Here is a 16,244-nt window from a genome sequence, read left to right as displayed (position 1 = left end):
GAGATCTCTTACCCAGAATGCTTTGGGACAGAAGCACCTCAGGGTTTAAATTTTTAAATATTACAGCAGGACAGAGAATAATCCAAAACATATTGAGAAGTAGTGGCACATGTTTTTAATCCCAGAATTCAGGAGGCAGAGGCAGGTGAATCTCTGAGTTCGAGGTTTAGTCCACAGAGACAGCTCCTGGACAGCCAGGGCTACATACACAGAAAAACCCTCATCTTGAAAAACCAAAAGGAAAAAAAAAAATTCAACATCAGGTCACCAAAGAAAAAGTTTCAGATTATGGAGTATTCTGGATCAGGGTGCTCATCTGCTCTATAAGAGCTATGCATGTCTCACACGCCTAACAGGTTTCTACAAAAAGAGAGATCTTCTGAAGACAAACATCAAAAAAGATTCCCATATGGAGCACGATTGTATTCTTGAAAACTTGTTTTCTAACAACACTTGTTCACTGTGCTCCTGGAAAGGAGCTACAATGAAAGTGGTGTCTGGGAGCACAGTGTCCAGGAGCACTCTGGTTATCTTGGCACATGGGAAGCAGAGACAGAAGGATCAGGAGAGGGTCCTCCTTGGCTACACAGAGGTTCAAGGCCAGACTAGACTACAAGAAACCCTACCATTTTGCATCATCATTCTCAAGAGTCTCATGTCACTGCAACAAGAACAATGACTAAGACTCGGAACAAATTACTTAATACCTGAGACTCGATGCCCAGGTTCTTCTGAGCGTTGATCCGAAGAGCCAACCTCTTGGCGATCTCTAGCTTCTCAGCATTGCCTGCAGTTGGGGCAGGCACACTAGATGTGCCGGGTGCAGCCATGTCTTTTACTCTCTTCTTTGAATTAAACATGCTTTCAATCTGTTCATCAATCTAGACCAGGGGAAAACCAAGGATTAGTACGTACTGGGTTAGAAATATTAACTTAGTTGTATCTACACAAAAAAAGAAATGTTTCCACAAAAGGCTAGAATTAGTTAAATTTACATAAATTCAAATACATGGATCAACAGAAAAAGAAACATCTCTTCACTGACTTTTCTTTCAAAAATCTACTGTCTGTAATGGGAAGAAATTAAAAGAAGAAAGAAAGAAAGAAATACACCATGCTACAAGATTTGCTAAATCAGACTTTTTGAGAGGCACAGAAAATTCATCCCAATCTTGTCAATGAGGAAACACAGGCTCTCAAGCCAGAGCAGTACAAATGATGCACTGAACTATTCCAGGACTCAGGCACCAAGCCCAAATTATTTTATAATGAAGGAAGTTAGGGTTATAACTCAAGGCCAGTGATTCTCAGGATGAATGATCAGTATGTTCCTGAGTCAGGACTCCTACCCCCAACTCCAAAAACGAGGATTCTTCTTCTTCTTCTGAGACAAGGTGTCATGTAGCTCAGTCTGACCTCAAACTCACTGCATAACTGGTTTTCTTTCATTTATTCATTTTATTTTATGTATGTTTTACCTGCTTGCATGTATATGTACCGTGTACATGCTTGGTGCCTGAGGAGGTCAGAAGGGGACTTTGGTTCCCCTGGTTGTAAGCCATCATGTAGGTGCTGGAGGAATTGAACCTGGGTCCTCTAGAAGAGCAACAAGTGCTCTAAACTACTGAGTCATCTCTTCAGCTCTGATCTCAAACCCCTGATTCTCAGGCTCCCTCTTCCAGGGCTGGGACCACAGGCTTGCAGCACCATGCTGGGTTCCTGCACTGCTGGAGATCACAGCAGACTCCTGTATGGCAGCAAGCACTCTGCTAACTGAGCCACACCCCTAGCCCCTTCTTCTGAATGAAGGAGACCGCGGCGCGTTAGCATAGTGACACAGACTTCTAACCCCAGCACTCCAGATAGGAGGACCGACAGCTGGAGATCAGGGTAGACTACAGAACAACAACCTGCCAAACCAACAAGGAGAAGGGATGAGGAAGAACAACAATGAAGCTTTCAATTCTCCACAGTCACATGAACCCTAGTGTCATTACCTACACTATCATTAAACAAGAAGATATTAACTGTGTGTGTGTGTGTGTGTGTGTGTGTGTGTGTGTGTGTGTGTCTCAAAGGACAATACATGGCCAGGTATATGGCAAGCACTTTATCTGAGCCATCTCATCAGCTCCCTCGTCTCTAAAGATAGCTTGGTAACACACCTCAAAACCCAACAGAAACAGAGCACTAGCTGGAGAGATGGCTCTGGAGTAAAGGCACTTGCCATGTAAGCCTGCTGACCTGAGTTTGTACAGGAGGACAGAACTGAGTCACCAATACTGTCCTCGGACCTCCATATACATGCCATGGTACATGTACCACACACATGTGCACACAGAATTAGTTAACAAAAAGGACTGCTCTGCCCAAATGAGAGTCACACAACTTCCTTCAAGAGACCAGATCAGATGTCCTGGGCTTTATCTTCTCGGTCTCAGATGTAGGAAAAGCTTGTTGGACTTAAATTAGATTAATTTAGAAAGCATGTCCAATGAAATGGTCTTAATTTAGCCTCTTTTTAAAAAACACACATTTTCCCTTACAGGGTTATAGTTATCAAATAGTTTTTATGGTGAGGGTATTTGAACTGTACATTTAACTGTATGAGGTTGTTTTAAATTAAACAGCACACGTTTTTTAAAAATCTTAGTAAATAGGCCAGGCGGCAGTGGCACACGTCTCCCCAGGGCTACACAGAGAAACCCTGCCTCAAAAAAACAAACAAACAAAAATCACATTTGTATTTGTTTTGTGTGCATGTGTATCATGTGTGTGACAGATGGTTTTTAAAACATGTTTAAAGCTGAGTGCCTTTCCCCTTAAAAGTAGGGTAGATTTAATGACCTGATCATCATCACTTTTTGTTTTTGTTCTTTTTGAGACAGGGTCTCACTATGTAGCCCTGGCTAGCCTGCAGCTTACTATGTAGACCACAGTACCATGACACTCAAAGGGACTCTTCTGACTCCTGAGTGCTAAGCATGCTACCATGCCCAGCTCCAACCTACTAACTTTTGAGCTCACTCACTACAAGGTAAACACATAACCACACAGCAATTTTATTTCGCTAGTGTGGTACACCAGAAAGAAATGGCCTACAGTTGACAGGAGACCTGCCCTGTCTGTGTTCAGTGTGGTCCTGGACCAATACCTTCCACTCATTTCAATGTTCTCAACAGCACGGTCAGGCTGAGTACACTTAAAAGACTATGTTCTCAGCAGAGGTCATCTGTGGTTATATGAGAAAGTTTGCTGTGTTGCCCAGGCTGACCTGATACTCTGGGGTCACTACTACCACAGCCTTCTGAGTAACTGGAATAAAGTCATGTATGACCACATCCAGCTTGGGATAGTTTACTATGATGTGTAAAATATTTTCTATGAATAAGTATGCTGGAAAACTCCTGGATTAAATAAAGTTAAACAGGTTTCATATACTTCCCATGACACACACACACACAGAGACCTCCGATACTTACATCAACGGCAGCATCCTCATCATCGGAATCTTGCAGGCCAAGAGCAGCTTTCTGTAACTTCTTCCTCTCGTTAGCTAAAGCCTGTTCTGTTTCATCGAACTTGAATCCCTTGCCAGAGAAACCACTACTCTTTTTAATAATTTTTCCTTCCTTTTAAGAAAAAAAGTTAACAAAGTTAATTTTTAGAGTAAACACTGTTAAATATTTTCAAAGTAGAATATACCAACTTAACAAAAACATGACAAAGTTTAAACAAAAGAAAAGATTCTATTTTCACTATTTTTCCTTCTAAATATATGTAAGTGGTTGGACATGCACCCTTAATATTAGCACTCAGGAGGCAGAAACAGATAAATCTCAAAATTTGAGGCCAGCTTGGTTTATATAACAAGTTCGAAGACAGCCAGACCTACATAGAAATACCCTGCCCAAGAAACCATAAAAACAAAAAAGATGTAAGTAAACCCAGTTACCAAAATATCCAAGTGTTCTCCAGTCTTATTAATGACTCAGATAAGGAAGTTCAAAGACTCACTGCTTTCTGCTGGTCTTTGAAGTCACTCCAGAGTTTTTCCAGGTCAGGAGGCACTGCCGTCCCTGACAATTCAAGAGCTTTAATGATGTCACCAGCATAGCGAGCTTGATCCTCTGTGATGAAAGTGTAGGCATAACCCTAATGAAAATGAGGAAGCAGAATGAGACAAGATGACTCAAAATCAACACACAAAACCCAGTACCTTTGGGACAAACCAATAACAAACTTACTGACAAGAAAATGAGGAATACCTCCTTCACAGAAGCTTCAAAACAAAAAAGTCTAGAAATAAACCTGACCAAGGAGGCCAAGACTTCTAGAAGGAGAACATTAAGACACTGAGGAAGTGTTCTGTCAGCGGTGCTTGCCCAGCACACCACACAAGTGGAGGCAGCTACACAACATATTCCAGGCCCACCTAAGGTGCATGGTTCCTGTCTCTAAAGAAAGAAACTGAAGAAGACACTACAAGATGGAAAGACCTGTAGCTACTGACAAGGATTAATAGTGTGACATTGCTGTATCACTGAGAAGTGATCCATAGAGTCAATGTAATATGCAGAAAATTCCAGAGACATTCATTTTTGAACTAAGAAAAACAATCTTAAAATTCAAACAGAAGCACAGAAGACAGCAAGTAGCCAAAGCAATGCTAAAAAGAACAATTATTCATATTTCATAATTCTGTCTTTAGTTCCATGTAGATTTTTTACATCTCCTTGAAACATGATATGGTTAAGGCTGAGGTGTATTTCTGGGCTTTCTATTCTGTTTTGTCCACATGTCTGTTCATCACTATGGCTCTCTTGCATAATCTGAGGTCAGGAATTATGGAGAAGCTGAAGGGAGAGAGAAAATCCAACATAGCACTACCAAACAGGACACGGGCTGGGGAGGCTGCCTTGAGTAGGAGGACTTACCCTTTTGGAGGAGGGGTGGGGGACAAGGGAGGGCAGGGGGAGGAGGGGATGGGGGACAAGTGGGGGGCAGGGGGAGGGGGGTGGGGGACAAGTGGGGGGACAGGGAGAGGAGGGGATGGGGAACAAGTGGGGGGCAGGGAGAGGAGGGGATGGGAGACAAGTGGGGGGCAGGGAGAGGAGGGGATGGGGACAAGTGGGGGGCAGGGAGAGGGGGGATGGGGGACAAGGGGGGCAGGGGGAGGAGGGATGAGAGGGGGATCTGTGGTTGGTATAGAAAATGAATAAAAAATTTTTTTAATTTTAAAAAAAGAACAAAAAGCAGTAGGCAGATAGACACCATTAAACTGAGCCCTTGCAAACAGCCAACAGACACTGGGGAGGCTGAGGCAGTTGTCTGCAGCTCCCAATTCAGAGTCCTCTAGGCCACCCCATGGATGAACGTCTGCATTCCCTCCACCACAGGCTCTTTACTTTAAGGACTAAGCAACAGTAACCTCTGTTGGAGAAGATATCCTTTTAGATATTGTTCTACTCTCCTGCTGTCTCACTGTTCTCGTTCCTCATGTCAGTTATAGGCCAGTCCATTCCTGGACAGGAAGCTTTGGGGGACACTTTGAGACAAATAAACCTGGTTTGGGAGGTAGGACATAACTCTGCTTCTGGAGATATCTTCTGGAGAGCACCACACATAACAAGTTAACAATCTAATGTCATTTTATTCTTTACTTTTTGTGTGTATATGCATGTTGAGAGGACATGCATATATGTGGATCAAGAGGATACCCTTGGGCATCTATCCTCAGGTGCTGCCCACCCTATTTATGACAGCTTCCCAGGCTGGGCAGATGGCTCAGAGGTTATGGGAACTGGCAGCTCTTCCAGGGTCCTGTGTTCAATTCCCAGCAACAACATGGTGGCTCACAACCACCTGTAATGAGATCTGGTGCCCTCTTCTGGCCTGCAGGAATGCATGCAGGCAGACCACATATACATAATAAATAAATAAATCTAAAAAAGAAAAAAGACAAGGTTGCCAACTGGCCTGGAGTTGTCAGGTAAGCTTGGCTGGCTGGCTGGCCATCAAGTCACAGGAATCTACCTTTGTGTGTGTGTCAGCCTCCTCAGCATTGGGACTGCAAGTGCACGGTTGCACACATCGGCTTTTTACATGGGTTCTGGTAACTGAACTCAGGTCTACATTGACTGAGTCATTTCTCCAGCTCAACATCCTCATCAGGGAAAGATGAGTTGAAACTACTTTGATGTTCCATTTCACCCCAGTTAAAACTGCTAACATTAACATGACAGGGGCTCGAGAGATGGCTCAGAGGTTAAGAGCACTGCCTGCTTTTCCAAAGGTCCTGAGTTCAATTCCCAGCACCCACATGGTGGCTCACAACCATCTGTAATGTGATCTGGCGCCCTCTTCTGGCCTGCAGGCACACATGCAGGCAGAACACTGTATACATAATAAATTAATCTTAAAAAAAAAAAAAAAAAGAAAACATTACAGAAAATACTATACTATTCACAACTGCTAAGCAATAGAACCAGCATATGCAGCAGCAGGTGAGTGGATAAAGAAAATGGGGTACATGCACACAGCAGAATTTACCTAAAGAAAAATTAAATCATGACATTTACAGAAAATGGTACAAGAAATCATTAGGTTAAATAAAATAAGAATCGACCTGTCTCAAAAAACAAACACCAAAAAACAAATAAACAACAGATGGATGGAAGGAAGAAAGGAAGGAAGGAAGGCTACATGTGGATCCTAGATTTTAATTTTTAGACATGAATTCATACCAGAAAGAAAAGAAGGGGAAGAACGAAGAGTTAATAGAGAACAGGTGAGAGGAGAGCAGAAGGGGCTACGGAAGGAAGACCAAGGGGTGGGGATAAGCACTGGGAGAGAATGAACAATAAGAACACAAATATTAAACCATTATCAAGAGAACCATTATTCTGTATGCTAATTTTAAAAAGACTTCTTTAAAAAGATAGTAATTAAGAGCTTGTTGCTCTTGCAGAGGACCCAGGTTTGATTCCAATCACTCACATGGTAGCTCACATCCATCTGTAACTCCAGTTCTAGAGGATCCAAAGCCCTCTTTTGCCTTGTGGGATATTTGTACTCTGTTTAAAGGTATATTGCTATGATTGGTGTAAAAAGCTGAATGGCAGATAGGTAGGCAGGAGGTATAGGTGGAACTTCCGGGCAGATAGAAGCAGGAGGAGGAATCTAGGCTATTCCTATGCAAGGAAGAAGCCAAGAGACATGGAGAGGAAACAGAAGGTACAGATGTAAGAGAAAGAACACATGACAGGACAAGATGAATAGAAAGGGGTTAATTTAAGTTTTAAAAACTAGTTAGGGGGGCTGGAGAGATGGCTCAGAGTTTAAGAGCACCGACTGCTCTTCCAGAGGTCCTGAGTTCAATTCCCAGCACCCACATGGTGGCTCACAACCATCTGTAATGAGATCTGACTCCCTCTTCTGTATACATAATAAATAAATAAATCTTAACAAACAAAAAAAGACTTATTAAAAAAAACGAGTTAGAAAGAAGCCTAAGCAAAAAAAAAAGAGAGAGAGAGAGAGAGAGAGAGAGAGAGAGAGAAAGAAAGAAAGAAAGAAGCCTATGCTACAGGCCAAGCTTTCATAATTATTAATAAGTCTCTGTGTCATTATTTGTAGGCTGGCAGCTGACAAGAAACTATGTCTACACATACATGAAAATAAAACATTCATAAACATAAAAAATAAACTTAGAAAGTTTTTAACAAACAGTTGTGACCCACCAAGGGTCCTCCGTAAGCAGTCAGTGCTGAACCATCACTTTACTATCACTGCACCACCACTGCACCACCACTACATCACCATGCACCACCACTGCACCACCACTGTACCACACCACTGTACCACCACTGCACCACACCACTGCACCACACCACTGTACCACCACTGCACCACCCCACTGTACCACCACTGCACCACACCACTGCACCACCACTGTACCACACCACTGTACCACCACTGCACCACACCACTGCACCACACCACTGCACCACACCACTGCACCACCACTGCACCACCACTGCACCACACCACTGTACCACCACTGCACCACACCACTGCACCACACCACTGTACCACCACTGCACCACACCACTGTACCACCACTGCACCACCACTTCACCACCACTGTACCACACCACTGCACCATCACTGCACCATCACTGTACCATCAATCAAGCCCCTTTTACTTTTTGTGTTTTAGAGACAGTCTCACTCTGTATCCAATGTTGGCCTTCAACTAACGGCAAGCCTCCTGCCTCAGCCTTCCGAGTGCTGGGATTGCATGCATGAATCCCAATGCTCAACTTTTAACATCTTAGTTTTAGGATGTTTACATACATAGCTTTCCATTTCCATGGGTTTGTTTTTTGAGTCAGAGTCTAGTTCTGTAGCTCAAGGTGGCCTTGATACTGCCTCTGCTTCCCAAGTGCTGGTATTAGAGAAATACACCTTCACGCTCTGCTCATGTTTTTTAAGATCCAAAGTGTGTGTTTGTATTTGATTTCATATACAAATGTTCTTTACATAATTATATACTTCTGAAACTATTTTGCAAAAATGAAATCAGTTGTATCATCTTCCTGGAAGTCTGGAAAGTGAGTGCTCAAATGCCCCAGCAACTCTTCAGTCCAGGCAAGAGGAAAACAGGGGCAAAGAAGAGAGCAAACCATCAGGTTATCATTTTCATAGACACTCTAACCTAATTTCAGGAATATCTAAAGTCACACCTGCTGTCCAGGCTCTGCCGCTATGCTTCCCATGAGCTAAAATCCCTGTTTTATACAGTTATCAACACACATGTGCATACAGAAAGAGGGGGTGATGAGAGAGTATTTGTGGCCACTAAAACATACTTGCTGCTCCTTAACCTTTAAAAAATTATTGATATATTTATTTCATGTGTATGTGTATTTGAGGTATGCCTGTGTACCACATGCATGCAGGAACCCAAGGAGGACAGAGGGTCCCCTGGAAGTGGGTTATACAGGTAGTTGTGAGCCACCATGTAGGTGCTGGAAACCCAATCTGGGCTTTCCGTAAGAGGAGCAAGTGAGACAGGTGGCGGTGGCACACACCTTTAATCCCAGCACTTGGGGAGGCAGAGGCAGGTGGATCTCTGTGAGTTCGAGGCCAGCCTGATCTACAGAGTGAGATCCAGAACAGGCACCAAAACCAAACTACATCAGAGAAAGTCTATCTTGAAAATCGAATGAATGAATGAATGAATGCATGAATGAATAAATGAATGAATAAATAAATAAATAAATAAATAAATAAATAGGCAAGTGTTCTTAACCACTGAGCCATCTCTCTAGTCTCACTCTTTAATCTTTTATGGGACAAGTTTCCAGAAGGCTCAGAATACCTCAGTTAAGGAGGCACTACTGCTACAATGCCTAAGATACAGGTTTTATGTCCCTCAATGGTCCTCCACTATAAAGTGAACTCATATCTACTTCACTGGGATACTGAGGACGAAATGACAGACGTAAAGAACTTACAACTGCCAGTATACGGTCAGTTTGGCAGGAACATAAGCAATTGTTGGTACTACTGTTATACCATGATACAACATCTAAGGCTGACAAAAAACAAATATATAACTATTAATATTTCTAACAACAAAATACCCTCATGCTTTCAAAAAGAATTATTGGGGGCAGGGGAGACTGAGAAATGACTAGTGGTTAAGAGCACTGTCTGCTCTTGAAGAAGACCTGGTTCAATTTCCAGCACCCAACATGGCAGCTCACATCTATCTGAACTCCAGTTCCAGGAGTTAGAACACCCCTTTCTGGCCTCCATGGGCAACGCACACACACGGTGCACAGATATACATGCAGGGAAAACACCCACACACATAAAGTTAATTATCTCTTAAAGGAACAACTGGTTGGGCACACAGCTCAATGGTGAGGCACTTGCTATAGCCCAGCACTGTAAAACAGAAAAAAGGGGAAAAAGAAACTGTTTTGTTATGTGTGGTGGCACATATACAGTCTGTGAATAGTGTTGACAAAGCAAGGTATCATCCCTCAAATAAAACAAAAAGAGGCCTCAGACGGGTAGTTCTCAACCTGAGGGTCGTGACCCCTTTGTAAGAGTTGCTTATCAGATATTTACATTATGATTCCTAACAGTAGCAAAATTATAGTTACGAATGATTTTATGATTAGAGTGTCACCACAATGTGAGGAACTGTATTAAAGGGTCCCAGCCTTACGAAGGCTGGAGACATGGCTTTAGACTATATATGTCAAGACAAAAAATAACCAACAAAAAGCAGTGAACATCCTGAATTATGTACAAGTGTTTCTATGTGCAGAAAATGTTAGGTGAAAGCAAAGTAAACCTGAGAGACACAAACGCTTACCATTACCTGAGAAAAAACACCAAGGTACCTAATAGTCTTAATTTTGTTTTGCTTTGGTTTTTCAAGACAAGGTTTCTCTGTGTGTCCCTGGCTGTCCTGGAACTCACTCTGTAGACCAGGCTGGCCTCAAATTCACACAAATCCACCTGCCTCTGTCTCCCAAGTGCTGGGATTAAAGATGTATGCCACCACTGCCCAGCTTAATTTTGTTTTTTTTTTTTTAATTTTGTTTTGTTTTGCTTTTTTGAGCTAAGGATTGAACCCAGGGCCTTGCACTTGCTAGGCAAGCGCTCTACCACTGAGCTAAATCCTCAACCCTTAATTTTGGTTTTTAAATGTGTATGGGTGTTTTGCCTGTATGTCTGTGCACCACATATATACCTGGTGCCTACCAAGGCCAGATCTTTTGGGATCCCCTAGAACTGTAGTTAGAAATGGGTGTGAATCACCATGTGAATACTGTAAACAGACACAGGTGTTGTGAAATAATCCTTCTATACACTGTGCAAATGTATGTCACTATAATTGGTCTAATAAACAAGCTCACTGGCCAATAGCTCAACAGGATAAAGTTAGGCAGGACAGCCAAACTGAGAATGAAAGAAGGATGGAGTGAGAGGACACGCCAGCTAGATGGAGAACAAGTCTACAAAATAGAATCAAGCCTGGGGGCATAGGTTAAAAGAAATGTGTTAAGTTATAAGAGCTCATTAGTAACAAGACTGAGCTATTGGCCAAGCATTTACAGTTTATATTAAGTCTCTGAGTCAGTTATTTGGGAAGAGGCTGCTGGCTATTTGGGAGCAGGTGGTTGGGACAGGATAACTCCGCCTACATATAGATTCTCTGCAAAAAAAGAGCCAGTGTTTTAACCAAAGCACAATCTCTCCCGCCCCATAACCAGTAATTGTAACAATATAGAGACATTGCCAGGCAGTGGTGGCACACACCTTTAATCCCAGCACTTGGAAGACAGAGCCAGGCAGATCTCTGAGTTAAAGGCCAGCCTGGTCTACAGAGTGAGATCCAGGACAGGCACCAAAACTACACAGAGAAACCCTGTCTCAAGAAACAAACAAAAAAAAAAAACGAAAAAACAAAAAAAAAAAACAAAAAACAAAAAACACAAAAACAACAACAAAAAAATTAATATAGAGACATATACATATGTGATTAACAATATCCAATTATGTTCTGCTATTTAGATTTTCAAAATATCGTCATAACCTCTGCTATCGACTCCGGAAACCAAACACCTGTGCTTTAATAAAGACATGACTGTGAAGACTTACTTTGTTACCTGCCCTTCCAGTCCGTCCAGCTCTGTGCACATAATCCTCATAATGGTTGGGACAGCTGTAATTTACTACAAGAATCAGATGTTTCACATCTAGACCTCGAGCAGCAACAGACGTGGCCACGAGGAGTTTGCAGGTTCCATTTTTAAAGTCATTTATGATGCTGTCCCTGTCATATTGGTCAATACCTGCAAGTAAATTCAGAGATAAACAAAAAAACATGTTGAAATTTTCCATTTCCACTAAGAAAGTTCTAAATGCAGAAGTTAAAAACAGATTTGGGGCTGGAGAGATGGCTCAGAGGTCCTGAGTTCAATTCCCAGCAACCATATAGTAGCTCACAACCATCTGTAATGAGATCTGTGCATACATGCAGACAGAACACTGTATACATAATAAATACATAAATATTAAAAAAAAGAAAGAGGCCAGGCAGTGGTGGCGCACGCCTTTAGTCCCAGCTCTTGGGAGGCAGAGGCAGGCAGATCTTTGTGAGTTCAGGGCCAGCCTGGTCTACAGAGCGAAATCCAAGAAAGGTGCAAAGCTACACAGAGAAACCCTATCTCGAAAAACCAAAAAAAAAAAAAAAAAAAAAAAAAAGAGAGAGAGAGATCAATTTGATGATTTTTCAAAAACCTTAAGGTACGAGTTCTATGACTCTACCAACTCCGTTACTCCAAAGGAACTGAAAGCTGTTAAGATATCCACATGTCATATTCACAGTACACACAACAGTCAATTACAGAATCACCCCAGGTCTCTAACAACAAGTCAATCAAGGGGAGAGAGTAAATATACACAAAAGGGTATATTATCCAGCATTTAGAAGAAAATCTAATACATGTTAAAATATGAATCATAAAATCATCAGGACTGAGTGAACCAGACCAAACACGAAGGGAAATGTACTATTTTGCAATATATAATACAAAGAATTTCCATAAGATAGTATGGAAGTATATTAGTTATAATGGACAGATGGAAGGGAGATATAGAGAATAATTGCTTAACAGGTACAGTTTCCATTTGGGATGATGAAAAAGTTCTAGGTGAAAGAGGCAGGGAGAAGCTTCAGTGGGAAACAGTGCTTGCCCAAGTTCAAGACTCTAATGCCCATGTCAACAGTCAGGCATGTCTCCGTATACCTATAAGCCCCAGGTACTGGATCATGGAGACAGGCAGATTCTGACAGCCCAATGGCCAGAAAACATAGCTGGTACAGTGAGAGGCACTACCTCAAGGCAATCAAGTGGAGAGCCATAGACAGCAGCATGCACTACATAAAGGTGGAATTTTGTCCAACGCCTGTAAGATTTCTTCTATCTACATTACAGACAACAAAGCAAATATTACTCAGAGCACAAGACAGTTCTTGGCAAGCTAAATACTTAAAGACATACTTGTGGGTAAATTAAGCACATTACCTCCGTGAAGAGACATGCAAGGGTAAGATGCTCTCATCAAGTCCTTCAGAAGACCATCAGCATGTTCCTGCTTATCCACAAATATAATGACAGATCCTGACTCCTGATAATGGCCTAAAAGCTCAAGTAATTTCAAGAATTTCTTTTCTTCTTCAATCACAATCTGAAAACACCACATTGTAGCAAGTTAATGTAACTATGTCCTAAAACAAAAATGTTTGTTTAATCTGTAGTGAATGAATAGAAAATAATAGCTTCCTACACTTTAAAATGGCTAGGCAAATGTGGATTTTTAACTGATGGACCTGTAAGCATGGTGACTGGTCAGCTCTCTCTGCCCTTAACCTCAAATCCTAATAATCAAAGACAAAGATGTATAATATTTCTGTGAGCCCTCAATTCTGATAGAAGAACCAAAAAGAGATTTGTTAAATCAGTTCTGTGGACCTGGCAACAGACTGAAGGTTATAACTGATGCCTAATATTTAACTTTAGAAGTTATCTACCTATCTCACAACTATGATAACACCAGGAAAACTGACAATTTCCTGACAACAGTACCTACCACTTGTTGTTCCACATCTGAGCAAACCACACTCCTGCCTCCAACTTGAACTTCAATGGGCTTGCTCAGGATCCTTCGGGCCAAAGCCTCCATAGCTCTAGGGAAAGTAGCTGAAAACATAACTGTCTGTCGGTCAGGACGAACATTATCCACAATGCGCATAACCTGAGAAAACAATATATGCATACATAAATACAGTGAGTCTCCAAAAACTTACACAGCATTTAAATCAGGCAGAAGGAATTCTGGAGACCTATTTCAGTTACTTTAATTCATTTTCTTAAAAAATCTGAACTTATTTATACCTGAGTTTGCAGCTCTCAGTTTCACTTTGTTAAGAAAGGGCAGGCTGAGCCGGGCGGTGGGGGCACACGCCTTTAACCCCAGCACTCAGGAGGCAGAGCCAGACAGATCTCTGTGAGTTTGAGCCCAACCTGGTCTACACAGTGAGTTCCAGAACAGGCTCCAAAGAAAGCTACACAGAGAAACCCTGTCTCGGAAAGAAAGGGGAAAAAAAAAAAAAAAAGGCAGGCAGGTTGAGCTGGGGCAGCAAGTGTAAAGTACGTGCTGGGATAAACATGAGGACCTGATTCCCGAGCTTAGCACCCAGATAGAAAGCATGCTCTTGTAAACCCAGCCCGAGGCAGGAGGAGAAAGGCAGGTCTCTAAGCTTACTGGCCAGCCAGTATAGCCTAATCAGCAACCCTGGCTCCCCACAACAGGTCTTGCATCAAAAAACAAGATATACAGCTCCTGAAGAATAGTCAATAGCATCCTCTGATTGCCAGACATGTCTGTACACACATACATGTGTACTACAACCACACGGGAGGAAAGGCAGGAAGGAAATGAGGAGAGAGGGAGGAAGCAAGGATATGTCATTCAAATTACAATAATCTCTCAGTAAGACAGCAGGATATTTAAAATGACTGTATAACTGACAGGTATATTTATGGTCTCATCCTAGCACACCTTTAATCCCAGCACTCTAGAGGCAGAGGCAGGCAGATCTCTGTGAGCTTGAAGCCAGCCTGCTCTACCTAGTGGAAAAAAGAAAAGAAAGGAAAAATGGGGCTGGCAAGATTACTTAGCCAATAAAGGCACTTGATACCAAGTCAGACAATCTGAACCCGATCCCCAGGCCCCACACGATAGGAGGGAAGAACCAACTCCACAAGTTGTACTCTAACATCCACACACACGAACCATGGCCCTTACATGCTCCCACGTACACACACTATACAGTAAATAAGTATAAATCAATGTCACTTAAAAGGAAAGTAAAATGACAGCCATGGCTACACAGAGAAACCTTGTCTTGAAAATATCAAAAAGAAAAACAGAGTGAACTTCAGAACCTTCATCTAATTTCACATGATCAAAGCCCAGCCAGACAGGGATAGAGAGGACAAGTACGTCCTTTAAGGAGGTTGAATCCTCGGACTGTCCCTTTCCTGACACTCTCCTCTCTTCCCTCAAGCCTTTGCCCCTTGCCTTCCGCTCCTCAGGTTTGATAATGCCTGCTGCCCTCAAGTCTGCTGATTCATTCTACACGCTCAAATCTCTTCCAGCACTGAGAAATATGTCTGTTAATAAATGCATCTTTCTTGAGTAAAACTAAAAGCAGTAAGTTTTATGAAGGACGCAAACTAAGCAATCAGCCATCTATGAGCTTAAAGCTTCGTTTTATTCTCCACAGCAAAACCTCATTTTATGTGTATGTGAGTGAAAGAGAGAACGTGTATCTCTGTGTGTAAGTGTCTGTGTAAGAGAGAGAGATTGCACTAGTGTTCACGTCCGAGAGAAGACATGCATGGAAGTCAGAGGACAATCTCAGCTGTCACCCCCAGCGCTGCTCCCCTTTCCCCTTCCCCTTGAGACAGGGTCTCTCACTAGTATGCAACTCACCAAGGAGGCACTGCTGGCTTTCCAGTGAGCCCCAGGGATTGATTCTCTGTCTCCACTGTCGAGTATGGGGTTCAAAGTGCATCACCCGACCTGGCTTTGTGTTATGTGTGCACTCTGGGAATTAAGCTCAGGTTCTTGCAAGCATTTTACCGACCACACTATTTCCCCATGCCTAAAAGCTCATTCTTTACCATGGAAGTTTTAAGTTTAAGGCAATTTATTTGCGTAAATACATGGAAAAGGAGAGTCTACACCTAACACCTATGTCACTAAACAACTTAGTTTAGTGAAAGATGTACATTCAATGATGAGCTTTAATTCTCAATTTTCATTATCTTCTTCAGTATAGACTTCTGCCTAGAAGCACACTATTGCCTTTTTACTCCTATTCAAACTCAGCCATCACAGAGCCAAAATATAAACTCTCCCTTTCTGAAGTTGTATTAGTCACAGTGATTTATCAATATCCAAATAGTACCCATGGCACCAATGACCTACTTACCCCGTGTTTTTTAACCAATAAAGTTCACAAAAAGCATCACTCCCTCTAATTTTCCTCTCCACGGGTTTTAGTAATAATTTTTAAAACAGGAAAAGAAAAAATAACATTGGCTCAGTCGATCCTCGGAAGGAACTTGTCAACAATCCTGACTGCC

The 16,244-nt window shown here is 42.1% G+C and overlaps 1 protein-coding gene across 1 annotated transcript in view; it reads right to left on the bottom strand.

Annotated features, from left to right (window-relative positions):
* Positions 1-16,244, bottom strand: part of Ddx46 (DEAD-box helicase 46) — a 54,927-nt gene that overhangs the window by 5,285 nt on the left and 33,398 nt on the right. Inside the window, exons 14-19 of the mRNA XM_036187857.1 lie at positions 13,681-13,845; positions 13,116-13,278; positions 11,686-11,879; positions 4,018-4,155; positions 3,483-3,632; positions 708-881 (exon numbers count right to left, since the gene is read on the bottom strand). Coding sequence (XP_036043750.1) covers positions 708-881; positions 3,483-3,632; positions 4,018-4,155; positions 11,686-11,879; positions 13,116-13,278; positions 13,681-13,845 — 984 coding nt within the window. The remainder of the gene's footprint in view (positions 1-707; positions 882-3,482; positions 3,633-4,017; positions 4,156-11,685; positions 11,880-13,115; positions 13,279-13,680; positions 13,846-16,244) is intronic.

The sequence above is a fragment of the Onychomys torridus genome, chromosome 5, assembly GCF_903995425.1.
Source record: "Onychomys torridus chromosome 5, mOncTor1.1, whole genome shotgun sequence".
NCBI lineage: Eukaryota > Metazoa > Chordata > Mammalia > Rodentia > Cricetidae > Onychomys > Onychomys torridus.
Note: the sequence above shows the minus strand (reverse complement) of the source record. Positions and strands in the feature narration are given on the sequence as shown.